Below are 26727 nucleotides of genomic sequence, written 5' to 3'. Positions count from 1 at the left end.
GGGAGTAACCAGCCTTCCTCTTTGACCCTCCCAAGATGTCGACTCCATGCTCTACATTGAGCCGGATCTGCCACTTTCAAGATGGCGTCCTGGAAGTGCGTCGCCGGGGACAAGCCCCGGAAATCTCGCGTTATGCGAGGTCGGCGCGTAGGTTCTCGCGAGAGGGCACATCAGTCCCTGCCAGGCGTCGTGTGAACAGCTGCTGGTACCGAAGGTTGAGGTGGAACCGGAGCGGCGAGGGGTGGGTAGGACGCCGTGGTGGCAGGACCGGGGGTCGCCGGGGCATAGGGAGGCTTTAGAGACCGGATTCCGGGACACGGAAGGTGTAGCAGATAGCTTAAGGGGTAGCCTTTCGGGTTCACCCTTGCCAGAACCAGGCTGCCGGAAGTGCGCTGAGGGATTTTTTTTTTCTCTCCGGGAACCGGCGGGGAAACCGAGGCAGGGGTGGGGCTGCTGTTTGGGGGACGCACTGAGGCCGTCTTTTCCTGCAAGAGCAGAAGATGTCGGACAGTGAGGACAGCAACTTCTCCGAGGAGGAGGACAGCGAGCGCAGCAGTGACGGCGAGGAGGCCGAGGTGTGTGGCTGGGACGTTGTGGGGAGGCATTGAGCCTGGGGACAGGACTGGGACAGAAAGGCTCCTGTTGGAGCTCGGAGGGTATCAGAACGAGCTCTGGCCTCTGGGAGCCTCCAGATTGTTGGTAGTGACAGAGAAGTAGGCAAGCCTAAGTCAAGCAGAAGGACAGGTGCGAGAGGCCAGGGATGCTCCAAATACAGTGAAATAACACGTGATGTGTTTAATTTTTTAAATGTTTATTCATCTTTAAGAGAGAGAGAGCGAGCATGAGCTAGGGAGGGGCAGAAAGAGGGAGACACACAATCTGAAGCAGGCTCTGGCTCCGGGCTGTCAGCACAGAGCCTGACGCGGGGCTCAAACTTATGAACCATCGGATCATGACATGCGCAGAAATCAGAGGCTTAACCGACTGAGCAAACCAGGAGCCCCACAGGTGATGTGTTTAAAGGACCTGGCATGTAGGAAGCACCCACTGTTAGCTTTTATTTTGGAGTATGCACGGTCATTTCAGAAATATATTTTTAGTGCCTACTGTGTACTAGGCACACTTTTTTGCCCTTGAGCTGCACTAGTAAAACATTTTGAAAGTCTTTGCCCCCGTGAACATAAACAAACGTGACTGATGTGTGTATCATTTAGTAAAGCAGAAAGTACTTTGGAGAAGAGCAGGGAAGGGGAATAGGGAGCCTTGGGTCAGTTTTAAATAGGGTGAGTCTGAGAGAGTGATATTTGAAAAAAAGATGTGTTGGAGGTGAGAAAGTGAGTCATGTGTGGAAGAAAAGTGTTCCAGTAAGGGGGGAACAGCAAGTGCCAAGTTGGGAGCATGTCTGCGTGTTCAAAAAGTAACAAGGAGTCAAGTTTGGCTGGATCAGAGTGAGCGCCACAAGAAAGTGACGGGAGCCAGATCATATAGGATCTTGAAGCCTCTGGTGAGGAATTTGTCCTGATTGAGTGCGACAGAGCCTTGAGGTTTTGAGCAAAGAAGGGATGTGATCTAATGCTTTAAAAGGATCGCTGTTTCAGGAATCAAGTAAACATTTCCTGGGACATAACTGACTTTAAATAGTCTCCTTTTAGCTATTTTCCTTGTCTATTTATTTCTAACTTATTTATTGAGCAAATGAATGTTTGAGCATCTATAACTTTGTTCCAGGTTCTTCCTAGGTGTTGGAGAGAATAGAACAAGGCAAATTTTTGCTTTCAGGGAGTTTACACTTAGTAGGCAACAGTTACAAACTAACAGAGATGACTGGATGATTATAGATGTCTCCTTTAACCTACAGAAACATAAATCAGTTTTTTTAGAGGTAGTTGCCAACACTTGCAAGGGCGATTTCATGTAAAAATCATGATTTTTCTGCTTTTCTGGGAAAATTAGAGGAGCCAGCAAGCAGCTCTTTGCTCAAGAAGTGGCAGCCTGCTTTAAAATGGGGAATTTTCTCCAATTCCTGGGATATATCAGTTGCCATTTATCATGATGCCTGCCTTGTGGCAGAAGATTTAGGTAAAAGGAAGTTTTCCTTTACTTGTGTCCTAGGAAACATCAGGTAGATGGAGAGTGCCATGGGTTTCCTTTGAGCTGCCCCATTTATTTTTGTTCTCTGCTTGCCCTCGGTAGGCATTTGATTGTCAATCCTTGTGCCCTGTGGGGAGTCCTCAGCTTCCAGTGAAGAGTTGGAAGAGTCAGGAAGCCATGGTGGGGGTGAGGCAAATGGGAGGATGCTAGGAAGGGTTTTTCTTCGAGCAGCAGTACTGGGTTCTTGGTCTCCCTGACTCATGGCTTCAAGGCACTTTGCTTGTGGTTAAAGCCTGGTGGTAATGAGGCCAGGATCCCTGGGTCCTCTTCCTGGCTGGGACATCTGGTTTGCTCTGTGCAAATCTCACTTCCCCAACACCACACCAGGCTCTTGACTCGCCTGCTCACTTGTCTCCCGTCACTAGATGAGGCAGGAGGACAGTGAGAGGCCAGCTAGAGATAGGACTGGATAGGCTTTTTGGATAGCCAAAGGTTAGCATGGTCCTTGAAGGACCAGGTCCTGTGGATAGAAGGTTGGGATGGCAGATGATGAGCCACTGTTGGGGGAGTCAGCGGTTTCCCCATTCTCAGCCACAGTAACCTGCACATTCATTCATTCATTCATTCAGCAAGTGTTCCTATCAGGCTGGGATCACAGGCTCCTTCATGGAGCTCTCTGTCCTGGAGGGGAGATAGTTTTATAAACCAGCGGTTACTTCAGGGGATGCTGAGGACAGACAGTGTAAGAGCACGTTCCAGCCCCAAGATAACACAAATAGTAATGGGAGCTCTTTTCCTCAGGGATCAGGGAGCCAGGTTTGGAAAGAAGGCTTTGCTGGGACTGAGCCAGGGGAATGAAGACAGGGTTCCTTGAAATCAGGCTACTCAGGGTAGTTTGAGTTGTTAAAAGGCGGGACATTGTGGATGAGTCAGGAGTATGTACTAAACAAATGTTTAAGTTGTCTTCTGTTCCCATCCCTGAACTGGGTAATGTTGGGGACCCAGCAATGCCTGAGATAGCCTGAGAGAGCTCACGGTGGTCGGGGCTGTGATGGAGGAAGCTCAGAGGATGTGCCTGACTTTGCTGGGGCAGGGGGTAGGCATGACTTCCTAGAAGGGGGAGTATTTTGATTGAAGTATGAGTGAGAGGCAAAAGAACGTTTTTGGGTTTTTTTGCAGAGGACCAGCACGGATGATACTAGCACTGAGAGAGCATGGAACGAGTGGTTCAGTGTGGCTGGGACCTAGCACTTGGGAGGGGGAGCCCGAAGAGGCAGGATAAGAAGGAGAGGCAGTAGCAGAGTGTGTGCTTCTTGTCTAAGCTGTTAAGCAGCTGGGTCTTTACCTGGGGGCAGTGGGGAGCCCTGGCCCTGTTTTAAGCAGGGGACCAAATGATCAGTTTCATATTTTAGATCATAATTTTTGGATGTTTTTATTTATTTTTGAGAGGTGGGGAGGGGCAGAGAGAGAGGGAGACACAGAATCCGAAGCAGGCTCCAGGCTCTGAGCTGTCAGCACAGAGCCCGACACGGGGCTCAAACTTGTGAACCGTGCGATCATGACCTGAGCCGAAGTCAGACGCTTAACCAACTGAGCCACCCAGGCGCCCCTGTTTTGCTTTTATCTTTATGGTTACTTTTTACTTGTAGCAAGCTAACTTTAAAAATGTTTTTGTTTCTGAAATATTCCAAAGTTTGGAAAAGTTTCTTTGTTAAGTTAAATAAAAACATGAGTGAATTTAAAATACCAAATAAACAGGTTGAACTGATGTGAACTTGGCAAGAAGACGTGAAGTTAGTGCGGAAAAGATTGAAGTTTGGGGAATACTGTTTTGTCTGGGTCATTTCCTTTTGTGACTGGTTTGGAGGCCAAGAGACCAGAAAGGAGGCTGGGCAAGGGGCTAGGTTTTAGAGGGCAGTGATCTGGCCTAGGCTAGGGCTGTAGGGATGGGGGAGAAGGGACAGCTTGGAGGGACAATGTTCCAAAAGCAGAAATGTCAAGAGTTTGGTGCCCGATGAGAGCTAGAGGGAGCCAGCACAGGTCTAGGGGAAGACGTTGAGGTCAGTGTGGGACACGGTGGGCGTGAAGGGTTCAGAAGACATCTAAGGGAGGCATCTGTGGAGGCTGCTGACATATGGGGGGCCTCTAGTTCTGGAAGAAAGTGGGGAGCTGGAGACAGATGAGGTATCACCTGCAGAGACAGGAACTGGGACTGGAAGGTAAAGTGGCCCAGTGGGAGAGTGTACGCAGGGAGAAGCAGAGCGGGCCCCTGGCTGAACCCTGGGGACTGAAGCCAGCACTTGAGGGGTGAGAGAGGAAGAGGGGACTGCAGAGGGGCAGCCAGAGAAGTTGGAGAAAAGCCGGGAGAATGTGATGTGACAGATATCAAGGGAAGAGCATTTCTTTAGGGAGGGAGTAGGCAGTGGTGTGAAGTGTCTCGTACGTAACAACTGAAGATTGTCCTCGGAATTAGCAACAAGAGGCAGGCGATGACCTTGGGGAGCAGTGTAGACTGGAACCGGAGATCTAGGAATCGTAGTCACAGAGAGGCCCACCAGCTGAGGGAGTGGATGAGGCGGCCTGGGGAGTTGTAGAGTGGAAAGAGACGAGGGCCAAGGACCGCCCTCATGGAGCTACAACATTTACGGGCCAGGTGGAGGCTAGCAAGGAGGTCTAGTGGAGCAGGGAGTGTGGGTCAGCTCCCAGGTATTGGTTGACTGGGTGGCAGTGCTATCACTGAGGTAGGATGGCTCCCAGAGAGGCTGGGGTGGAAGGGAGGGCATGCAGAGCAGAGGGACTTATGACTAGCCAGCCAGAATTAAGGTCAGACCTGGGGTTGGGGAGCTTGGTATCTGGATTTTGGGGTACAGAACCCTGGTGCCCCAACCTTTTGTAACCCTGCAGGTAGAAGAAGAGCGGCGGAGTGTAGCAGGCAGCGAGAAGGAGGAAGAGCCTGAGGAAGAAGAGGAGGAGGAAGAGGAGGAAGAATACGATGAAGAAGAGGAAGAGGAAGATGATGACAGGCCTCCCAAGAAACCCCGCCATGGCGGCTTCATTCTGGACGAGGCTGGTATGTCACAGGGCTGGCAGGTGCTGAGCGTTGGCCGGACTTGTACCTTCGGTTCTATTTCTTGAATGAGTTTTTCCAAAAAGTTTTTTTTTTTTTTTTGGTAAATGTCGAACACACACGGTAGGAGGATAGTGTATGGAACCTCCATGTCCCGTCACCTCGTGTCAACACTTAACACCTTAGTACCGATCGTTTTGCTTCTTCCTCTTCATTCCTGCCCACTATTGGATGATGTGGCAAATCCCAAATACATGATTTTACCCCCAAATATTTCTTTGTATATTCCCCAAACATCAATCCTTTTAAAACAGTTACAGTAGTATTATCATCCTTTAAAAAACTGAAGTCTGTGCTTCTCGTGGGAAGCTGAGACGACCTCGATGTAGGCAGGACAGGGTGGTGGAGGCCTGTTGGCCTGGGTCCCTTGTGGCCTGGCTCTGCTCTCTTCTCCATGCGGCCCTGGGTGAGTTGCTGTTTGGTTTCTCAAAGAAAGTTTCCTCAGCAACGTATGGCACTTAAGTGCTCATGCTGTCATCATCCTCATCCTTGAAATACCCATTTGTTTCCCAATGGCCGCATAGTATTTTTTCCATAATCTGTTTTATGTAACCAATCTCTTGTTGGACATTGGAGTTCGCGTTTTTCATTATTACAAGCAGCACTGCTGGGAACACTCTCATACGTGTTTAGACTCATAGACACAAGGTATTGCCTAGACCAGGGGTTGTTAACCTTTTTTGTGCTGTGGCTTCTTTGGTGTCTGGTGAAGTCTGTGGGCCCCTTCTTAGAACTGTGTTCTGAAGTGCTTAAGGAAAAAATACATAGGATTCCAGAGAGAACAATTATACTGAAACACGGTACCTAAATACTCAAAGGACATGTGTGTTTCGTTAGGAATGCGCTGAAATAACAAGATTTAGTGGAGGGTCTGATAAGAATCTAATTTTGAAGTAGCAATGAGTGCAAATGATATTTTGAGATATCTTCAGCTGTATAACGTGCCATGAAAATACCAGAGTTCACTGCTAACATTGCCGTGATTTGCTTCCATCGTTCATAATTGATGTAAATACTAAACTTCAGTTAGAGATTAGTGAAAATGAAGATATAATATTTTTAAGTTTTTTTATTTTGAGGGAGAGAGAGAAAGAAGGATGAGTGGGGGAGGGGCAGAGAGAGGGGGACAGAGGATCCAAAGTGGGCTCTGAGCTATCAGCACAGAGCCTGACGTGGGGCTCAAACTCATGAACCGTGAGATCATGACCTGAGCCAAAGTTGGACGCTTAACCAACTGAGCCACCCAGGTGCCCCGAAGATGTGGTATTTTATCTGACATGGACCCTGAAGATTTTTTATGTGGCAAATCCGTATAGGTCACATTACTGGGCAAAGGGAATGTATATGATTTGAAAGCCTTTTGATGTCTGTGGCCGAATACTGGCCCCTGAAAAGATCATACCAGATACTCCCTCCAGCCATACTCAACAGTGCCTGTTCCCCACATGCATGTAAGGGAGAGCTACTTGGAATGCCATCCTCCCTTTCTTAGGACCCTCTTACCTGAGGGTAAACCAGGGAGCGGAGGGGCAGGAAATGCTCAGAACACTCCTGTTCTTGGAGAGCTTTGGCCCTTTTCCTAACAGCTGAGGGAAGCGAGTCCTTTCTTAGAGAAAAGATCTTAGGTAGCAGAAGTGCCCAGATCAAGAGAATGGATAACATGCCGTGTGACATGGACGTGGACTGCTGGGGACAGCCATGTGTTTTCTGGGGTGTCATTGGGCACTGCCTGTGGCAAGGCTATGTGGCAGGGCCCATTGATATTTAACATGCAGGGACCCTTTGATCCAGCAGTTCTTTTTTAGGAGTTCATCTGACAGTTAAACTCGAATAGGTGCATAAAGATATGAGGCCAAAGATAGTTGCTGCAGTCCTGTTTGCAGTTGGAAGTGTTCGGTGATCTAAATGTCCGTTGATGGTAATAGCCTGGTAAAATGAGTTATGAGGCAGATAGTCGGATAATAGTAAATGAAGCATGTGCTGCTATGAAAGAGTTCCAAGGTAGTATCATTGCTTAGAAAAAGCGGAAGGTACAGAACAGTGTGCTAAAAAGTTGCATTGGAAAAAAAAAAAAAATGGGGCAGGTAGTGGGGGGGTTATATGCATTTCTTCTTTAAGTACAGATTATTTCTAGACAAGAAACTGGTCATAGACTTGCCTTTGGTAAAGGGAACTGAGCTAGGGTTAGAAATGGGAGGGAGACTTACCTGTACCCATACATCCTCTGAACACTTTGCATTTTTCATCACGTACAGATACCACTTTTCAGTTTTTAGTGTAACATTGGCTACATACAAAAGAGGGTATGTAATGTAGTGAAGAGATTAGGTGCATGGACCCCGAAGCCAGATTGTTTGTCAGGTACTAGCTGAGAGTCTGGGCCAGTGAAGTCACCTCTCTGGGCCTCAGAGCCCTCACTGTAAAATCAGAACGGTGGTGTTACCTCCTTCAGGGTCACCAGGAGGATTAATGAGGAATCTGTGGCAAGAACTCACAACAGAGCAGGGCATACGGTACACTCGGTAAGCAATAGTGTTATAAACCGAAGGGAACAATAAACAAAACCAACAGATCACGAATTGTGTCTTTAATGGGGCTCTGGCTGTCTCGGTTGGTTGAGCGTCCGACTTCAGCTTAGTTCGTGATCTCGCTGTTCACGAGTTGGGGCCCCACATCTGGCTCTGTGCTGACAGCTCAGAGCCTGGAGCCTGCTTTGGATTCTGTGTTTCCCTCTCTCTCTGCCCCTCCCCTGCTCATGCTGTGTGTGTCTCTCTCAAAAATAAATGTTAAAAAAATTTTTTTTAAACTATATATTGGTTTTGATAGTTTGGAGGGAACTTTTCTGCTTGCTTAATTTGATCTGATCTTTTTTCTTTTGAGAGAGAGAGTGTGTGAATGTGTGCGAGTGAGTACGAGGGAAGGACAAAGAGAGGGAGAGAAAATCCCAGCATAGAGCCTGACACGGGGCTCGAACCCACGAACTGTGAGATCATGACCTAAGCCAAAATCAAGAGTTGGATGCTTAACCGACTGAGCCACCCAGCACCCCATCTGATTTTTTTTTTTTTTCAAGTTTATTTTTTATTTTTACGCCCAGCATGGGGATTGAACTCACGACTCCAAGATCAGGAGTTACGTGTTCTACTCACTGAGCCAGCCAGGCGCCCCTGATCTGATTTTTGAAATGGGCTCCTGGATGGGGTTAGGGGAGGGATGGCTTTTAGAGCCAGGTGGCAGCGAGGAGACTCGATCCTGCGGCTCGGAACAGCTCCAGGGCAGCAGGTGAGAGCCTCGCCTGTCTAGCCCTGAGTCCTGATCTGCAGGGTGGATATTCGTAGTGCCTGTCCCCCCAGAGATGTTTCCTGGGAACCACTGTCGCGACGTCACCTTTGCTGCAGCTGCCTCCCTGACCACGTGGCTTTCTTGTTGCAGATGTGGACGATGAGTATGAGGATGAGGACCAGTGGGAGGACGGAGCAGAGGACATTTTAGAGAAAGGTGTGTGTGGGCCCCACCTCTGCAAGCCCACTTTGGGGTCTTGGGTCTTGAGAGCCCATCCCCAACCCCCATGCCCTGCACCACCCCAACTCCCACCCTCCTCACCTCGCTTCTTTCTGTCGTTGCCAGAGAGACCAGCTCTGTACCCTTTTCCTTTTAGGCCCATGAGTTGGGGGGTGGGGGTTGTGGGTGGTGGGTGTTGTGGGAAGAGGACTCTGGGGTCCCAGGGCCCCCGGGAATCCCTTATGGGGGTTGTAGGGTGGGTGGGCTCTGTCCCAAGATAACCCCCCACTTCCTGGGCCAGTGCCCCCACTTCCCTGTTATTTTCCGTTTTGTGCGCCTCATACATTTCGGCTTCTCCCCCAACCACCTGGTGCCTGGCCTTTACTTTTGATTTTCAACCTTCCTGTGTCCCTCCCTTCCCCTTCCCCCAACCCATTGGTTGATTTCGCTGCTATAATTTGGCTCATACTTTGTCTGCCCTCGCCCACCACCACCACCACCACCACCACCACCACCACCTCCTCTTCCTCCAAGTAGAAGAGATTGAAGGTAAGAATCTGAAAACTGTGATTTCCCGACCTTCCTCCCATATCCTGACATCTCCTTCCTGCCCACAGTACCCTCCTTCCACCCCTGACCCCTGTCTGGCCCTGGGGGCTCTGACTCACATAGGGTCCAGAGTTCAGGGGGTTCTGAGGCCAGGTATCCAGCCGTCGGCCTGGGGAAGCGTGTGTGTTTATGTATGTGTGTGAGCGTTGTGGCAGCAGGGATAAGTGGTGGGGGGTGGAGTTCAGGGCATACTTAACGGCTGTGAGATGGGGAACGGCTGGATGTCCCCACCTGTTGGACCCTGTCCCCAAGTCTTCTTCATGAGAAGCAAGATGCTGAGCAGGACAGAGTAGAGGGTGAGGGTTGGGGGTTCCTCAGTGAGGTGTCTCCTGCCCCAGGGCCCAGCACCGGCCCTCTCAGCCCCCATCACTTCCTCCACGCCCTTGCCCTTCACCTCCCCTCACTTACCCCATCTGCTCATTTTTTCGCAGCCTCCAACATCGATAATGTCGTCCTGGATGAAGACCGTTCTGGGGCTCGCCGCCTACAAAACCTCTGGAGGTAAGCGGCGGGGGGTGGGGGTGGGTGAAAGGGTGAGACTGGCTTCCAGGGGGGGACTTGGGAGCAAGTCAGCCCATCCTCCTCTCCACAGCCTTTCATTCACGTTTACTTTCCCCTTCACACCCCAGGGACCAGCGAGAGGAAGAACTGGGCGAGTACTACATGAAGAAATATGCCAAGTCGTCTGTGGGAGAGACGTAAGGGCATGGGGTGGGGGCAGGTGGTCCCTTCTCGGGAAGGGTCAGGCTTCTGACAGAGCATCACCCCTCCTTCCCAATTGCTGTCCTCTCTCCAGGGTGTATGGAGGATCTGATGAGCTCTCTGATGACATCACTCAGCAGCAGCTGCTTCCGGGAGTCAAGTAAGGGGGTTGGGATGGACGGGCTGAGATGGGGGAATCTTGTATTGGGGTGATGGGCCTATGCAGACACAGAGTGGTGGATAGTGGGAACAGGTGGCATGTTGGTGCTTGCCCTCTTCTGCTTCTGGAAGGAGGGATGGAGGAGGAGAGGGTGTGGAGGGAGAGCAAGAAAGATGGGTGTGGGGATTCGGGTCTTTCGTGATGAGGCCATTTCCCTGAAGGGTTTCCTTTTCTTCTCCTATCTAGGGATCCAAATCTGTGGACTGTCAAATGTAAGGTGTGTGCTCCAGAATGCAGGGGAATGGGGGAAATGACCTTGTCAGGGAGAGCTCCCAGCTTTCTGTCCTGGGTCTCCTTGGCATAATCAGTCTCTTAGTCCTGTCTCTGCTTCTTCATCCCCCGGCCCCTGGCCCCTCCTCACTCCTCCGTCACTTAATTCACTGTCTCCTACCTTTGTCTTTCTTACCGTCCATTCCTCTTTCTCTGTATCTGTCCATCTTTCTTGTTCCTCTCTCTCTTCCATTTTATCTTTCTTGCCTGATTACTCTGCATTGCTGTTGTCTTCTGTCCCCTTATCTGTGTCCATCCTTCACCTTGTCATCTCCATCTGAAGTCTGTCTCTCTTCCAGATTGGGGAGGAACGGGCCACGGCCATTTCCTTGATGCGCAAGTTCATTGCCTACCAGTTCACAGACACGGTAAGTCAGATAGGCAGGCACCTGGGAAATGAGATAACAGAGCAAAAGCCCAGAGGGAGGGACAGTATAGGTTCAAGGGTACCAGGTGCTCCTTACGGTCAACAGCATTGTCCGTTACGTGAGCTGCTTTAGCTAGAAAACAACCACTCCCTGGATTGAAGCATTCTTCTGTGCCTGACAGAGGTATTGTCTTCGTTCTTTCTGCATTCCTAACAGGGTTCAGCAGCCCCCTGTAGCCCTCCAGAAGTCAGCCTTTAGCTTCCTTTTTTGTTTGTTTTAAACATCTTTTTTTTTTTTTGATAATGTTTATGGGGGGGGGGGAGTGGGGGAGGGGCCCAGAGAGAGAAAGAGACATAGAATCTGAAGCAGGCTCCAGGCTCTGAGCTGTCAGCACAGAGCCTGAAGCAGGGCTTGAACTCACAGACCATGTGATCATGACCTGAGTGGAAGTTGGACGCTTAACCGACTGAGCCACCCAGGCACCCCAGCCTTTAGCTTCCTGAACCTTTTCTGCCTGAGTGAGTTTTGCCTGTTCACCAGCCCTGTTGGGCAGCTGTCCCCCTTTTACTGTTTGGGAGGAGTCCTGGGATAGGACAGTGTGGCTGAGTGTGTCAGGGGACAGGCCTGTCAGGGGGAGAATTCCTTCCTTCCTTCTTCCGTGCAGTTTTCACACATCTGCCGAACCCTTCCCGTGGTCAGGTCTCTGCACTGGGAGATGCTGAGGATACAGCAGTGACTATGCCAGGGCTGGTCCTGTCCCTTCAGGGCTCACTCACAACACACAAAGCATGAAGGTGCTGCTTTAAGTTCACAGATCTTTCTTGGGGCACCTGGGTAGGCTCAGTGGGTTAAGTGGCTGACTTCTGCTCAGGTCATGATCTCACATTTCGTGAGATTGAGCCCCACGTCAGGCTCTGTGCTGACAGCTCAGAGCCTGGAGCCTGCTTCCGATTCTGTGTCTCCTCTCTCTGATCCTCCTCCCCGTTTGTCTCTCTTAAAAATAAACATTAAGTTCACAGATATTTCTTTAGACAGCTGGAGTTTGAATCCTGTCCCTGCTGCTTCCTACCTCTGACCTTGTTCAGGCTGCTTCCCCTTTCTGGGTGCCTTGCTTGCTCCTCAGCATTGCTAGCATTAAGTAGCTTTGGACATGTCCAGCTTTCATCTGGGACTTGGCCTGCAGCTTGTGTTCAGTAAATATAGTTATTGTCAGAGGTATAATTGTCAGTTTTGGAACAAGGGCAAACCCAATGAAAGGTACGCTCAAAATTCACGAAACATGGGGCTACGGCTGACTCTGTGCTAGCCGGTAATGTTCTTACTTAATATAGTCCGTGTCGGGCTGAGTACATTGCTTGTACCTGCTGAAGCAGTGGGTGTATGTCAGTGGGCCTAGTGGACAGTTGGATTTGCAAATCATTTCAAGTGTACTCAGACCTCAGTCATGTGTCCTGGGCAAAATTCTGGTGATCACTTGAGTTATGACTGATTATTATTTTTAATGACCACAATAGTACATGTGTATTGTAGAAGCCCAAATCTCCCAAATGGGACTTCTCCTAAGTCCTATTTTTCAGAAGGAATTCTTGTTGGTTTATGTCTTTCCAGATCATCGTCTGCACGTTGAAAACTTTGCCCTGTTTTTAAAACAAAATGGCGTTATGCCGTACATGTGTTATTCTGCAGTGAGCTTTTTGCCAAGACCTTAATTATCTTTCCATGCCCAGTAAATACAAGATTGTTTCCATTTTTTGGTATCACAGGCAATGCTGAAACAAATGAGTAGTTTTTTTTTTTTTTTAACTGAGATATAACTCACATAACATAAAATTCAAGGTCATGGTGTATGATCCTTCTGATATGTTGCTGGATCCAGTTCTATTTAATTGGAGATACTGTACTTACATCTGTGTTCATAAGCAATATTGAACTGTAGTTTCTTAAAGATGTCTGTTTTTAGTGTCAGGTTAATACTGGATCGACAGAATGAGATGGAAAATGTTACCTCCTCTTCTAAAAAGAGTTTGTGAAGGATCAGTGTTGTTAAAATGTTGGATAGTGAGGTGCCTGGGTGGTTCAGTCGGTTAAGCATCAACTCAGGTCTTGATTTCAGGGTTGTGAGTTCGAGCCCCATGTTGGGCTCCGTGCTGGGTGTAAGATGTTGGGTAGAATTCACCAGTGAGACTGTCTAGTCCTGACACTGTGTGTGTGTGTGGGGGGGGGGGGGGCGGGTATTTTTCCATTACTAATTCAATATCTTCTTGTAGGTCCATTCAGGTGTTGTATTTCTTTTTGAGTCAGTTTTGGTAGTTTCTGTTTTTCTACGGGAAACGTTCATTTCTTTGAGGTGATCTTATCTGTCGGTGTGCACTTATTTGTAGTATTGTTTTGTAACCCTGTAAGATTGGTAGCAATGTCCTTTCTTTTTGAGTCTTTAGCAACTTGAGTCTTTTGTCTTTTTCTGGGTCAGTCTGGCTATAGGTTTGTCAAATTTGTTAATCTTTTCAAAGAACGAGCTTTTGTTTTGATGGACTTCTCTATTCTCCCTCTTTTACTTGTTTCCATTCTGATCTTTATTATTTCTTTCCTTCTGCTTGTTTTGTGTGTAGTTTTCTTTCCTTTTCTAGTTTCTTCTGTTGGGTTTTGCCTCATGTACCTTGAGGTTCTGTTGTTACATTCATGTATGTCTGTAATTCTGACATCTTGAATGATTGACCCTTTTAGCATTCTAGGATGCCCTTGTTTGTCTCCAGTGACAGGTTTTGTCTTAAAGCGCGTTCTGTTTGCTTTTAGTGTCATTGTTTCATTTCTCTTCACTCTTGTTGCTTTTTACACATAGTGCATGTTGGCTACCTGTCTGTGTCACTACATAGAGATTCATTCCTTTTTAAGCGGTACACTATATTTCACAGAACATTTGTGACACAACAAATCCCTTTTGGGGGCATTTACAAATTTGCGGTCTTGTTTTTTGCTGTAATCAATAACCCTGCAGTGGACATCCTTATCCCTGGGGTCGTTGCACACACTGTGGGATGAATTCCTAGAAGAGAGAGCACTGTAGTGGCGGCCATTGCCATTAGTTGCAGTCGCGTCTCACTGTTTCCCTCTGCTGGCGTGGCCCCACAGCCCCTGCAGATTAAGTCAGTGGTGGCACCAGAGCACGTGAAGGGCTACATCTACGTGGAGGCCTATAAGCAGACGCACGTGAAGCAGGCCATCGAGGGCGTGGGCAACCTGCGGCTTGGCTACTGGAACCAGCAGATGGTGCCCATCAAGGAAATGACAGATGTGCTCAAAGTCGTAAAGGAGGTGGCCAACCTGAAGCCGAAGTCCTGGGTCCGCCTCAAGAGGGGCATCTATAAGGACGACATCGCCCAGGTGCCGGGGGTGGGGATATGGCAGGGTGGCTGAGGGGCCAGGGCCTGTGTTCACGCCCCTGCTCCCCTGTTCTGTCCTCCTCCCTTTTCCTTTTGTCATTCCCAGCCCTTTCCTAGTGCAGAGGGCAGATTAGGTGATGCAGAGCCTAGATTTTGTTGGGAGCCCACATCCAGGGGAATGGATGAGCATCTCCTGTGAGAGTTCAAAACACAGTAAAGATCTGAAGGCGGTGAGCGAGGGGGCTTTGTGGAAATCTTGGGGAAGAGTGTTGCAGCGGAAGGAACAGCATGTGAACAGGGCTGCCCCGGCTGAAGCAGAGTGTGTGAGGGTGAGAGTGGCCGGGAGTGGGCTCAGGGAGGGGACTGCACCTGTGGCCTGTCGTAAGGCTTTGGCTTCTTCCGGAGTGAGGTGGAGGGACACGGTGTGATGTGGATTTTAATAGGATTACTCTGGGAGCTTCATCGAGGATAGACTCCTCGTTCTCAAGCAGGGACAGTGTGGTCCCTTTTCTTGGTTCTGTCAACTGAGCGGGGAGTTGCTCTAGCATCTAGTGGATAGAGGCCAGGGATGCTGCTAGCACCCTACAGTGTAGGGGACAGCCCCCCACAACAAAGAAGGACCTGGCTGCCAAACCCCAGACTGGACCAGATGGGGCTACAGAGACCAGCGAGGGGACTGTGCCACCATAGTCCTGGGTTGCCCAGGGTTGTAGGAGAGAGGAGGGGGACGAGGTCAGAGGGGGGACGAGGGGTTTCGAAGGCAGAGCCCATGGGAGTTGCTAACACACCGGAGATGGGCGGAAGAGTAGGGAGGGAGTCCAGAACAATTGCCAGTTCGTGTGCCAGACCAGAAGGAATGATGGAGTGGGAGAAGGCTGGCAGGGAGCAGGTGTGGGGGGTGACTAAGGTTAGTTGTGGTTGCACTAGGTTTGAGGGGCCTTTTAGACATCCGAGGAGAGATGGACAGTCTGCTTCGGGGTTGAGGGGAAACGGGACAGAGAGAACTTGGGGGATTGTCATCAGTGTGATTTCTTTCCCATCACCCCCTGTCCCTGCCACCTCCATGCCCTTCCTGTGTCTGGGGTTAGAGAGGGAGGGCCAGGGCCCTCCTGACCACCCCCATCTCCTCAGGTGGATTATGTGGAGCCCAGCCAAAACACCATCTCCTTGAAGATGATCCCACGCATCGACTATGACCGCATCAAGGCCCGTATGAGCTTGGTACGAGGGGGCACGCCGCTACTCACGGGTGGGCGGATGCCTGATCCTTTGATCCTTGCGGGTAGCTGGGCCCTCCTCCTTCACCCTTCCCACCCGTGCCGCCTTTCCTCCACAGAAAGACTGGTTTGCCAAAAGGAAGAAGTTTAAGCGACCTCCACAGAGGCTGTTTGATGCTGAGAAGATCAGGTGCATGTCCTTGGGGACTGGCTGGGCTGGGTCCCCACAGCTGTGATGTAGAGTGCCTTCTGCAGGTTCCCCCCATAGGAGTGGGTCCCCCGACCCATCCATGGTCTACTTTATGAGTGGTTAGCCTGCCAGCAGTGCCTCAGCCAAGTTACTTAACATCCCTGGACCTCTGTTTCCTGTGCTGTAAAGAACAACACCTGCCTGCTGGGACTGTAGGGAGAATCAAATGACTTAATAAGCGTGTGGACCTAGAATAGCACTTGACTCCTAGTAAGTGTGATTAGTGGTATCACACGCTGAAATGGGAGTTCTCGACATGTCAGGCCTTACAAGGTCTCTTTCACTGATCTTCTGGTGCCTGGGCACCTGAGGTGGGAGTACAGAGCCCTTCCCATTAGGATGTGTCCCTCACCCTCCCCAGCTGGAGGGAGCTCTGGAGCTCTGCCCAGTAACCCCAGCATTTCAGGGCTAGCCAGAGGGCTCCTGATGGGAAAGGCAGGAGAGGAGGGGGAGAAACAAGAGGTGCAGTGACCCTTTGCCACTGGTCCTGTTCTAGAACCCACTGTGAGCCGCCAGCCTGTTTTCAGTTCTGTTAAAGGGGGATCACAGAACTCCTTTTGAACTGCATCCCAGGACTTGGCTAATACTTCACATGCCTAGATTGGACCCACTCATCCCACCGCTGTCCACTTGACTGGACCTCCTTTTACTGAGTGCCCTGACCCGGCCTGTAGAGCTTGTTTGGGCCTCCACCAAACTCGGCACTTGAGTGAGAAGAGGATTGAGTGAGTGGCAGGGGGAGCTCAGCCTGCTCCCCTATGCTCCCTTTTTTGAGAGTGGGGTGGGCTTTCCCTCCTCTCTCTAGAAGCGTGGGCAGGGACAGAGTGTTCTCCTGCCCCACAGGCAGGGCCAGTAGAGTTAAGGCACAGGTTTGGGAGTCCCACCACCCCCCACATTTGAGTCCTGACTCAGACCACTCTACCTGGGAGATGTGCCTCATGCGAGCCTCACTCCCTCACTTCGCTAGGAAACATAGGTCACATTAGTGATGTCCTAGGCTTTGGGGAGGAGTTGTGGAGGTGTGTGGCCAGGGCAGGTGCAGACCGGGCCTCCGTGCATGTGAAGGTTTGGCGTGGTTCAATACTTTGTCCAGCTAATGTTCACCGAGTGCCTCCGGGGTGCGAGATGCTCGCTGCTTTAGGGGACATAGCAGTGAGTGAAAAACTGCTCTTTGGGAGTTGCCATTGGTCAGGGAGACGGATCAAACGGTGGCTCATTTTCAGAGGGTGATGTGGGCTGTGGCGAACAATAAAGCAGGGGAGAGAGCAGCAGAGTGCAGGGAGGAGCCTTTCAGCTTGGGATGGGTTGCTCGACCAGCAGGGCGCGGCGGAACGGGACGGGTCAGTCGTCTTGTGATCCTCTTCCCCCCTCGCCAGCAGAGGAGCCTGAGATTCACTGAGACTCTCTTCTTCATCCCCCTTCTAATCTTCTCTTTCCCCCAAAATCCCAGGTCCCTGGGCGGCGATGTTGCCTCTGATGGTGACTTCCTCATCTTCGAGGGGAACCGTTACAGCCGGAAGGGCTTTCTGTTCAAGAGCTTTGCCATGTCTGCTGTGGTGAGGGTCCTGGAGGGCCTCTTGCTTATGACGGTGGGGAGCAGGGAGGGCAAGCTTTCTCTCCCTCCTTCAGTCCAGGCCCCAGAGTGGTGGGTTATCTGGATCTTTGCTGGATTGCCTTCCAAGTCAGGAGTATCCCCAGGGCAGTCACTCTACCTCTCCAGCCCGTTCAGCTGGGCTGTGACACTGACCTTTCTCCTCTCTCCTTGTCTCAGATCACGGAGGGTGTGAAGCCCACACTCTCTGAGCTGGAGAAGTTTGAGGACCAGCCGGAGGGCATTGACCTTGAGGTGGTGACTGAGAGCACAGGTATTTGGTCCCTGTCAGTAACTCAGCCCAAAGAAGAGGGGGTGGCTCTTGGCAGGCAGCTCCCAAGTCAGCCCTGCATCTGTCCCTGTAGGGAAGGAGCGGGAACACAACTTCCAGCCTGGGGACAATGTGGAGGTGTGTGAGGGCGAGCTCATCAACCTGCAGGGCAAGATCCTCAGCGTGGATGGCAACAAGATCACCATCATGCCCAAGCACGAGGACCTCAAGGTGGGTACCGTACTGCCCATACCTGTGGATAATCTAAGATGGCTGCCTGGTTTTCGTTTGCTTTAAGGGCGTGTACGTCTGTCTGAGGGTTTGTCCAGGCTACCATGATGTGTCTGGGGTGAGGCTGTCTCCAGCTAGGTCTGAGGAAGAGTGTCTAGTCTGGCATTCTACGTCTTGGGGACAGGCTTTGTGTGTGTGGATAAAGGGGTATCCTGACTAATGCCTTGAGTCTGAGGTCAGCTGTCTCCAGGGCAGGTGGCCTAAAGGATCTGTGGTTGGGTGATGTGAGCCTGGGTGGGTTTTGGCAGGAGTCTTTTCTGAGGACGTGAGTGGCTTCTGGAGATGGGGAAGCAGGTGGGTTGTGGTGGCTTCCCTTCCCGTGCTCAGTGTCCCCACACCCAATCCCCAGGACATGTTGGAGTTCCCGGCCCAGGAACTTCGGAAGTACTTTAAGATGGGGGACCACGTGAAGGTGATTGCTGGCCGATTTGAGGGTGACACAGGCCTCATTGTGCGAGTGGAGGAGAACTTTGTTATTCTGTTCTCTGACCTCACCATGCATGAGGTAGGTGGTGGGGGGGAGAGGGGGAGCATGCCAGAACAGAGACCCAGGCCGATGAGCCACCAGGACCCTGCTTCACCTGCTTTCCATTTCCCACAGCTGAAGGTGCTCCCCCGGGACCTGCAGCTCTGCTCAGAGACGGCATCGGGTGTGGATGTGGGGGGCCAGCATGAATGGGGGGAGCTGGTGCAGCTAGACCCCCAGACCGTGGGTGTCATCGTGCGGCTGGAGCGGGAGACCTTCCAGGTGTGTGTGTGGCGGGGCTTCCGTGTAGGGGTCTTTCTCTCCCTCGAGCTCCTTATCCTGGGAGGTGGCTAAGAACCCAGACTGCTCTGGGTGGCAGATCTGGCTCTGTGAGCCATGGTTGGCTGTGTGGTGTTGGACAAGTGACCTATTATTTACCCTTTCTGTGCCTATTTTGTATCCTCTAAGATGGAGATAATGGTAGCATCTACTTTAATAATTGTGATTGAAGCCCTGAGATCAAATATGTAGACCCAGGTGCTTGCTCAGGGGCTGGGTGCGGCGGGTGCCCTCCTCGCCTTCACCCCTACCTGGTGATGGGAGAGTCAGAGCCTAATGCTTAGGACCCTGGACTCTGGAATTATATCTTGGCCCTGTTATTCCATGCCGTGTGACCCTGGGCTAGTGACTTGCCCTCTCTGGGCCTGAGATTCCCTTTGTGTAAAATGGGAATCATGACAGCATTCATCTCAGAGGGAAGTTTTGAGGCTTCAGTGAAATCTTGTGTGAAGAATTTAGCATGGAGCCTGGCACAGAGTGATGGGTAGACATCAGCTATTATGTTAATATCTACTCTACCCATTCCTCAGGTTCCTCAGTCAGGATGGAGTCTCCTCCTGAAGGGTGTTTTGGAATGATTGGGAACATTTTTGTTTGATCCAGTGCCTACAGGGTGGTGCCCTGAGACTGTGTGCCCCGGGGCCGGGGAATCTAGACTTCCTGCAGAACTTGGGACAACCTCCCACAAGGAAGGATCGTCCCACTTTAGGAAAGTCCTGCTCCACGTCACCCCTTTCTACTCTCACCCCTCAGCATCCCTCCCCTCCCTCCATAGGTACTGAACATGTATGGGAAGGTGGTGACTGTCAGGCACCAGGCTGTGACCCGGAAGAAGGACAACCGCTTTGCCGTGGCCCTGGACTCAGAACAGAATAACATCCACGTGAAAGACATCGTGAAGGTCATTGACGGCCCCCACTCAGTGAGTATAAGCTCCTGCCCATCGGCCACGCCTGAAATTGCCGGGGTGCGGCCTGGCCACGAGAGTGATCATCCTTTCCTCATCCAGGGCCGGGAGGGCGAAATTCGCCATCTCTTCCGCAGCTTCGCCTTCCTGCATTGCAAGAAACTGGTGGAGAATGGGGGCATGTTTGTCTGCAAGACCCGCCACCTCGTCCTGGCGGGGGGCTCGAAGGTGAGGTGGGTGTGGTGGCGCCCTGGCTCAGCTCCCCGGCCTTCCCCGGCCCTGGGAGCGACAACAGTGGGCTCGTGGAGGATTAGGATGGCGGATGTCAGTGTCGGGTCCTTGGCAGAGTTTATTGGGATTCAGAGCTTTTCACCAAATCATTCACCCACTTGGTTTTATTGTGCACCTGTTGGGTCTCTGACACTGGAGGTACGACAGCGAGCAAGATGCAAATTTCTGTCCTAGAGCTGCTAGAAGACAGACAGATAAACACAGCACAGTGTGAAGTGACACTATGAAAGAAGGCACTACGAAAAAAAAGTAAAACAGGACTGGGAAATAGAGAATAATGGGAGCTGCTGATTTAGATGCAGAAGGTTAAGGAAAGGTTTCCTTGAGGTGACACTTGAGCAGAGACCTGAATGAAGGAACGCAGAGCTCTGTGACTAGCTCAAGGGAACAGCAGACGCAGAGGTCCTAGGACTTGTAGGAAAGCTGTATAGAACCACGTATCAGAAGGGAAATCGGGCCCAGGATCTGGGTAGCTGGGACCAGGAGGTGATTTCCTTATGGTCCTGAAGGTGGGGGTGATGAATTCTCCCAGCTATGCAGGGTTATAAAGTCCTGGCCAGGAGAGGACCAGGCCTCTTGATTGACAGGCCCACAGTGGTGTTGGGGTGACAGTTTTCTCAAAGGGAAGTGGAGGCATTGTCACCAGAAGGAGAGAGGGATAGCTGCTAGGCCAGTTCAGGCAGGAACTGTTCCCAAATGGAGGCAGGCAGTGGCATGGGGGCCAGGAGCCGGTCCTCCAGGCCCTGCCTGCTGATTGACATCCTGTCCCTTTCCTAGCCCCGAGATGTGACCAACTTCACAGTGGGTGGCTTTGCCCCTATGAGTCCCCGGATCAGCAGCCCCATGCACCCCAGCGCTGGAGGTGAGGGGAAGTTGGGCGGGGATGTGTCTGGGGGATGGAGGAGGGAGGTTATTCAGCCCATACTTCCTGAGTGCCTGCTCGGCTGGCCTGGCCCTGATGGGGCTCCGAGCCCGTGAAGACCAGGACCCTCCCCTGTCACTGCTCCTGGTGGCAGCCGGCAGTGGTCACAGCTGTGCCCGAGCTCTGGTGCAGGCCACCCAGAGGAAGCTTCTAAACCAGTGTGGGTGTGTGGGGGAGTCAAGCAGGTGAAGAAGGGGCTTGAGGTTGCTCTGTCTGTGGACGCAGCATGGGAGGGGAGGGCATGGCCCTGGGGACTGGTGATCTTCTCCTTTCTCCCCAGGTCAGCGTGGTGGCTTTGGCAGCCCTGGTGGCGGCAGCGGCGGCATGAGCAGGGGCCGAGGGCGGAGAGACAACGAACTCATAGGCCAGACTGTGCGCATCTCCCAAGGGCCCTACAAAGGTGAGCTTTGAGGCCATTTGGAGGCCTGGGGAGGGGCATGGTAGAGAACCCTACCCAGCCTGACCTCCTGCCTCCTCACCAGGCTACATCGGTGTGGTGAAGGATGCCACGGAGTCCACGGCCCGCGTGGAGCTGCACTCCACCTGCCAGACCATCTCTGTGGACCGTCAGCGGCTCACTACGGTGTACGGGCTGGGCCGGGGCAGGAGGGTGGTTGTTGGGTGGTGAGAGGGTCCTTCTCACCCATCTAGTTCTCTGCGTCCACAGGGGCTCACGGCGCCCAGGTGGCATGACCTCAACCTATGGGCGGACACCCATGTATGGCTCCCAGACGCCCATGTATGGCTCTGGCTCCCGCACACCCATGTATGGCTCTCAGACACCTCTCCAGGATGGTGAGTGTGCCCAGGGGACAGGGATGAGGGGCGATGTGGGGGAGCTGCAGATAGGACAGAGCTGACAGGACAGAGCTGACAGACAGACACACCTCTCCTACTCTCCCATTTCAGGCAGCCGTACCCCGCATTACGGTTCCCAGACACCTTTGCATGACGGCAGCCGCACTCCTGCTCAGAGTGGTGCTTGGGACCCCAACAACCCTAACACGCCATCACGGTGAGAACTGGGGTGGAGGACAGGGTTCCCTGAGTCTGCATGTATGGGTGGTTATGCTGGGTGTCTGCGGGATAGAGGGGTCTGTGTGGCCCTCCCTGAATTCTCTGCTCCTAGCCCCAGGCTGGTCACGTGCCAAGGGCAGGTGGGGCTGGGCTGGCGATAAAATGGTCTCTCCAGTCCCCACCATAGTAGTAGGCTGTGGTTAAGACTTGGGCTTGGAGAGGCGCTTGGGTGACTCAAGTCAGTTCGGCATCTGATAGTTGATTTCAGTTCAGGTCATGATCTCACAGTTGTGAAATTGAGCCCTGAGTCAGGCTCAGTGGGGAACCTGCTTGGGATTCTCTCTCTTTCCCTCCCTGCTCCCATGTGTGTTGGGGGGGGGGGGCGAGGGTGGGGGAGTGGTGCACGCATGCACGCTCTCTCAAGATAAACTTTAAAAAAAAAAAGAGGAAGAAAAGACCTGGGCTCAGAGACAGATTTTTGTGATCTAGGTCATATGACAAGTGTGTGACCTTGGGCAGGCAGCCTCATCTCTGCCTCCCAGTCTCAACTGTGAAATGGAGGTCTCTGATGGGGCTGTTGTGAGGTGTTCAGTGTAGCTCGGGAAGCATTTGTTACGTTGTTGTGATTACCACAGAGTTGTTCTTAACAGACTTCTCTGTCCAACAGGGCTGAGGAAGAATACGAGTATGCTTTCGACGACGAGCCCACCCCGTCCCCACAGGCCTATGGGGGCACCCCCAATCCCCAGACACCTGGCTATCCCGATCCCTCATCCCCACAGGTCAACCCGCAGTACAACCCACAGACGCCAGGGACGCCAGCCATGTGAGTCCACTGTGGCCGGCCCTGATCAACCCTTGCCCAGACCTTCTCCACTGCCACTATCTTCTCCTCTTCTCCATCATCCCCAGCAAGTGCTCCTTTCTGTCTTTGACTCTGCAGGTACAACACAGACCAGTTCTCCCCCTATGCCGCCCCCTCCCCGCAAGGCTCCTACCAGCCCAGCCCCAGCCCCCAAAGCTACCACCAGGTGGCGCCAAGCCCAGCGGGCTACCAGAACACCCACTCTCCAGCCAGCTACCACCCCACACCCTCCCCCATGGCCTATCAGGTATTGGTGAGCTTGCATGCCCTTAAGGGCGGTGGGCTAGAATGGGCCTTGGGTCTATAGGGACAGCCAAGCTTGATGACATGTTTCCAACAACACTCTCTTTCACTTACAGGCCAGCCCCAGCCCGAGTCCTGTTGGCTACAGTCCGATGACACCTGGAGCCCCCTCCCCTGGTGGCTATAACCCGCACACACCAGGCTCAGGAATTGAGCAGAACTCTAGCGACTGGGTAACCACTGACATCCAGGTGAAGGTGCGGGACACCTACCTGGATACACAGGTGGTGGGGCAGACGGGAGTCATCCGCAGCGTCACGGTAAGTGGAGCCCAGGCTGGTGGGTGGGCAGGCATCCTCTCCTTTGGGGTCCCCAGTCTCTCTGTTGTTACTGGTTTTTTTCTTTTTAACCATCTAACCACATTTTCCAGTGCCTGTTTGTCCCCAGAAAAGCAGGTACAGAAGGTGTGGCCTGTAGGCTCCACAAGGCGGGGGTTTCTGCCTGTCCTGTGCATGGCTGGGGCCCCTGGCCTGGAGCAGTGACTGGTACCCAGGAGCTGGTTACATTTTAATATACTCCTCTGAGATCAGTTCAGTGACATGGACTGAGCGCTCCTCTGTGCCAAGCTTCGGCTTAGTGCCGGGCACCACTACCCTTAGTGCTCCCCTGTTCCAGCATTACCAGCCTCTCTGTTCTTCACGGTCACCAAGTTCCCTCCAGCCTCTGGACCTTTGCTCATCGCTTTCCTTTTTCTAGGATTCTCTTCCTTCCATCCTTTGTCTAGTAAACTGCTATTCATCCTACAGGGAAACACCTAAGCTGTCTCAGATCTGTCTCTTGTAAGCCCATGTAACTTTTTTTCATGTTACCTACCTGGTGTCTAAAAGCTTAAAGTTTATTCTGGTGTGATCCTTTGATTACTAAGCCTGTATTTCCTTCCTTAAGTAGCCCTAGTCCCTAGATGAGGGACCAGCACCTTGTTGGCCTTGTAGTAAACATTACTTGAAAATACCAGAGACCAAAACAGCTCCCGGCCCTGCCCTCACAGATCTCGCATTCTAGTGAGGGAGGCAGACATGTCCCCAGACAGGAACAGCCTGAGTGGCCAGAGCTGGGGTACAGGAAGTCCCAAGGGCAAGAGGAGCTCTGGGAACCTAGAGGAGGCATCTTACTCAACTTTGGAGGAGGGTTCAGGGGGGTGCTTCCTGGAGAAGGAGGTATCTGCACCAAGTTCTGAAGAATGAATAGGAGTAAGCCAAGAGAAATGGTTGGGGAAAGGGTTAAGTGTGTTCCAGAAAGAGGGGACTTGCAAAGGCCTGGGGGTGAGGAAAAGGCTGGCACATCTGGGGAGATGAAGTATGCTCATTGTGGCTGGAACACAAAGAGCCAGGGGGGAGGGTGAGTGACAAGGCAAGAGAAGTGGCTGGGCCAGGTCACATGGCCGCCTGGGGAACTTGGACTATGTCCTAAGGAATCTGAGCAGGCAGGGTGGTGGTGGCATCAGGTCTGTGGTTTGGGATTAATTCACTATGTTGCTCTAGCAGGGATGGATTAAGGTGGGGAGACTGGGGGCTGGGAGCCTAGGGGAGGTCAGGCTTCACTATAAGGCTGTAGGGAAGAGAGGAGAGAGGGGGAGGTGGCAGAGACTCTCGGGAGGCCAGTGAACACACCTCAGAGCTGGAGATTTTCAGTGAAAGAGCTGGCCAACCTGAGGTCAGAGCTCTGGCCGGGGCCTGGGGGCTGTGGGGCCATCCCTCAGATCTGGGCGGGCCTAGGAGGAGGAGCAAGCGTGAGAAAGATGATGAGGCCCACTTGGGACATGAAGGGTCAAGTGTCTGAGCAGCGGTCTCTCTTTTGGCCTAAGTTGGCTTCATTCTAATGTTTCCCATGCTGATCTGATCACCCTGCCCCCACACACCACAGGCCCAGGAACTAGGCCCAGCTTTTGGCCTTTCCTGCCCCTGTGTCACCTTGGGAAGGTGATTTTTTAGAATGAGCCCTGAGCCTATGGTCCTTGAGTGCGGGCATCAGTCCTATATTGGAAACAGGCCAGGCTGACCAGGCTGTCCCTACCCACAGGGCGGCATGTGCTCTGTGTACCTGAAGGACAGTGAGAAGGTTGTCAGCATCTCCAGTGAGCACCTGGAGCCCATCACCCCCACCAAGAACAACAAGGTAAGGGGGGCCAAGGGGACGTGGGAGCCTTGGGCTGCTGACACAGACCCTGACCCTGTGCCCCCCCTCCCAGGTGAAGGTGATCCTGGGTGAGGATCGGGAAGCCACAGGCGTCCTGTTGAGCATCGATGGTGAGGATGGCATCGTCCGCATGGATCTTGATGAGCAGCTCAAGATCCTCAACCTCCGCTTCCTGGGGAAGCTCCTGGAGGCCTAAGGAACGCAGGGCGGGTGGACTTTGGCAGATATCTGGCAGATGGAGAGTGTCCTCTTTCCTTCTCTGGCCCTTGGCTCTGACAGGTCTGGGCCAGGTTTGGGGCCTGGAGCAGGGCTAATCTGATTGTTCAGGATTTCCTTTATTTTCCTTTCTGGGTTCCTATTTCCCTCCCTGATGTTCATGGGAATCAGAGTAGAGTCTGGGGGAGGGTCCCCACCTTCTTGTACCCTCTCTTCCCCAGCTTGCTTTTGTGTTACAGTCTTTCAATAAAAAGCTGTTTGGTCAAAAGTGTGTGTGTCTGTGTTTTCTAAGCTGGGGTCATTTGCAGACCCCACCTACTTCCTGGGCAAATAACTGGATGATACCTAAGCCTCCAATCCCCCATCTGGAAAATGATGCTGTCTATTCCAGACGGAGGGTTCTCGGGATGAATGTATGAGAAGACACAAGATTATTAGAACAGAGCCTGCCACGTGATTAGTCACGTTGTACTGTTGCTCGAGTTATGTGAAGTGAAAATCTGTAAACCGCCTGGAAAACCTAAATTCCTCCTGTGGTGCGGGATATAGCTGTTGATGGTCCTTTCTCTTGAGCCCACAGAGCAATGACCCCAGAATTGCTGTGGCTTGTCTGGTGGCTTGGGGGTGGAGAGGGGGAGAGAGAAGGGGGCTTGGTACCTTGACCTTCTTTCACCTTCTTCGTTTGATACGTCTTTTTTGTAATAAATGTGTTATGAAATGTATTCTAAAATGTTACCCATGTTCAAAAAGGTCTTAGGACACCCTGAACGCCCATGTCCCCAGCACCCAGCTTCAGGAACAGTATGTACCAGATAGGCCCCACTTTAAGCAGCAGCCCCAGACCATTCCCCTCCAAAGGTGACCATAATCCTGGATTCCGAGTCTTTTTGCCTTTGTACTTTTACTACCTTAGTATTTATCCCTAAACGTTAGAAGGTCGTTCTCCACATTTTGAAAGCTTACATAGACTTTTCCCCCTCGTTTTAAAGAGATTTTTAAAATTTTTATTTTTGAGAAAGCACTAGGGAGGGAGGAAGAAAGCGAGGGAAAGGACAGAATGGGGGACAGAGGATACGAAGCAGGCTCTGGGCTGACCACGGTGAGCCTGAGGTAGGGCTTGAACCCTGAGATTCTGACCTGAGCTGAAGTCGGACGTTCAACTGACTGGGCCACCCAGACGCCCTATGGACTCTTTTACTTCACCCGTAGCCCCTTATTCATTGATTTCTGTCCCAATAAGCCTGACCCCAGAGAGCCGGCCGCCATTCCTTTGGCTGAGCCCTCGGTGAAATGGCTGGCGTTCCAGGCGCTTCCTTAGAAGGTCACCAGAGGAGGAACAAGAAAGGACTCTGAGGACGGGAGAGAAGGCAGATTCGG

General features: G+C 51.9%; 1 protein-coding gene across 3 annotated transcripts; it reads left to right on the top strand.

Moving 5' to 3' along the window:
• Positions 1–125: 125 nt before the first annotated feature.
• SUPT5H (SPT5 homolog, DSIF elongation factor subunit) lies at positions 126–25618 on the top strand. Of its 3 annotated transcripts, none has more exons than XM_053905946.1 (30): positions 126–234; positions 498–575; positions 4996–5161; positions 8651–8716; positions 9257–9268; positions 9760–9829; positions 9958–10026; positions 10125–10190; positions 10437–10467; positions 10820–10888; positions 14018–14269; positions 15400–15489; positions 15605–15675; positions 17186–17291; positions 17507–17600; positions 17692–17828; positions 18238–18393; positions 18490–18636; positions 19469–19615; positions 19703–19828; positions 20669–20753; positions 21094–21213; positions 21296–21398; positions 21481–21608; positions 21723–21828; positions 22498–22656; positions 22774–22942; positions 23055–23258; positions 25018–25113; positions 25187–25618. In XM_053905946.1, exons 2-30 carry the CDS (start codon positions 501–503, stop codon positions 25328–25330), a joined length of 3264 nt encoding a protein of 1087 aa, XP_053761921.1. In that variant the 5' UTR covers positions 126–234; positions 498–500; the 3' UTR covers positions 25331–25618. The 3 variants fall into 3 exon arrangements, with proteins under 3 accessions (XP_053761921.1, XP_019287684.2, XP_053761922.1); XM_019432139.2 differs by having other exon boundaries at positions 127–241; XM_053905947.1 differs by lacking the exon at positions 9257–9268 and having other exon boundaries at positions 127–241.
• Positions 25619–26727: the final 1109 nt, after the last annotated feature.

This window comes from Panthera pardus, unplaced genomic scaffold, assembly GCF_024362965.1.
Source record: "Panthera pardus isolate Hobbes unplaced genomic scaffold, ASM2436296v1 HiC_scaffold_18, whole genome shotgun sequence".
Lineage (NCBI taxonomy): Eukaryota > Metazoa > Chordata > Mammalia > Carnivora > Felidae > Panthera > Panthera pardus.
This window is presented reverse-complemented; position numbering and strand designations above follow the sequence as displayed.

Bases quoted from the DNA above. Each gene is read 5' to 3' on its own strand.
- SUPT5H (XM_053905946.1), top strand. From the start codon at position 501: ATGTCGGACAGTGAGGACAGCAACTTCTCCGAGGAGGAGGACAGCGAG. The intron at 5,162-8,650 runs GTATGTCACAGG...TTCTTGTTGCAG, and splicing joins CTTCATTCTGGACGAGGCTG to ATGTGGACGATGAGTATGAG. The intron at 15,490-15,604 runs GTACGAGGGGGC...TTTCCTCCACAG, and splicing joins TCAAGGCCCGTATGAGCTTG to AAAGACTGGTTTGCCAAAAG.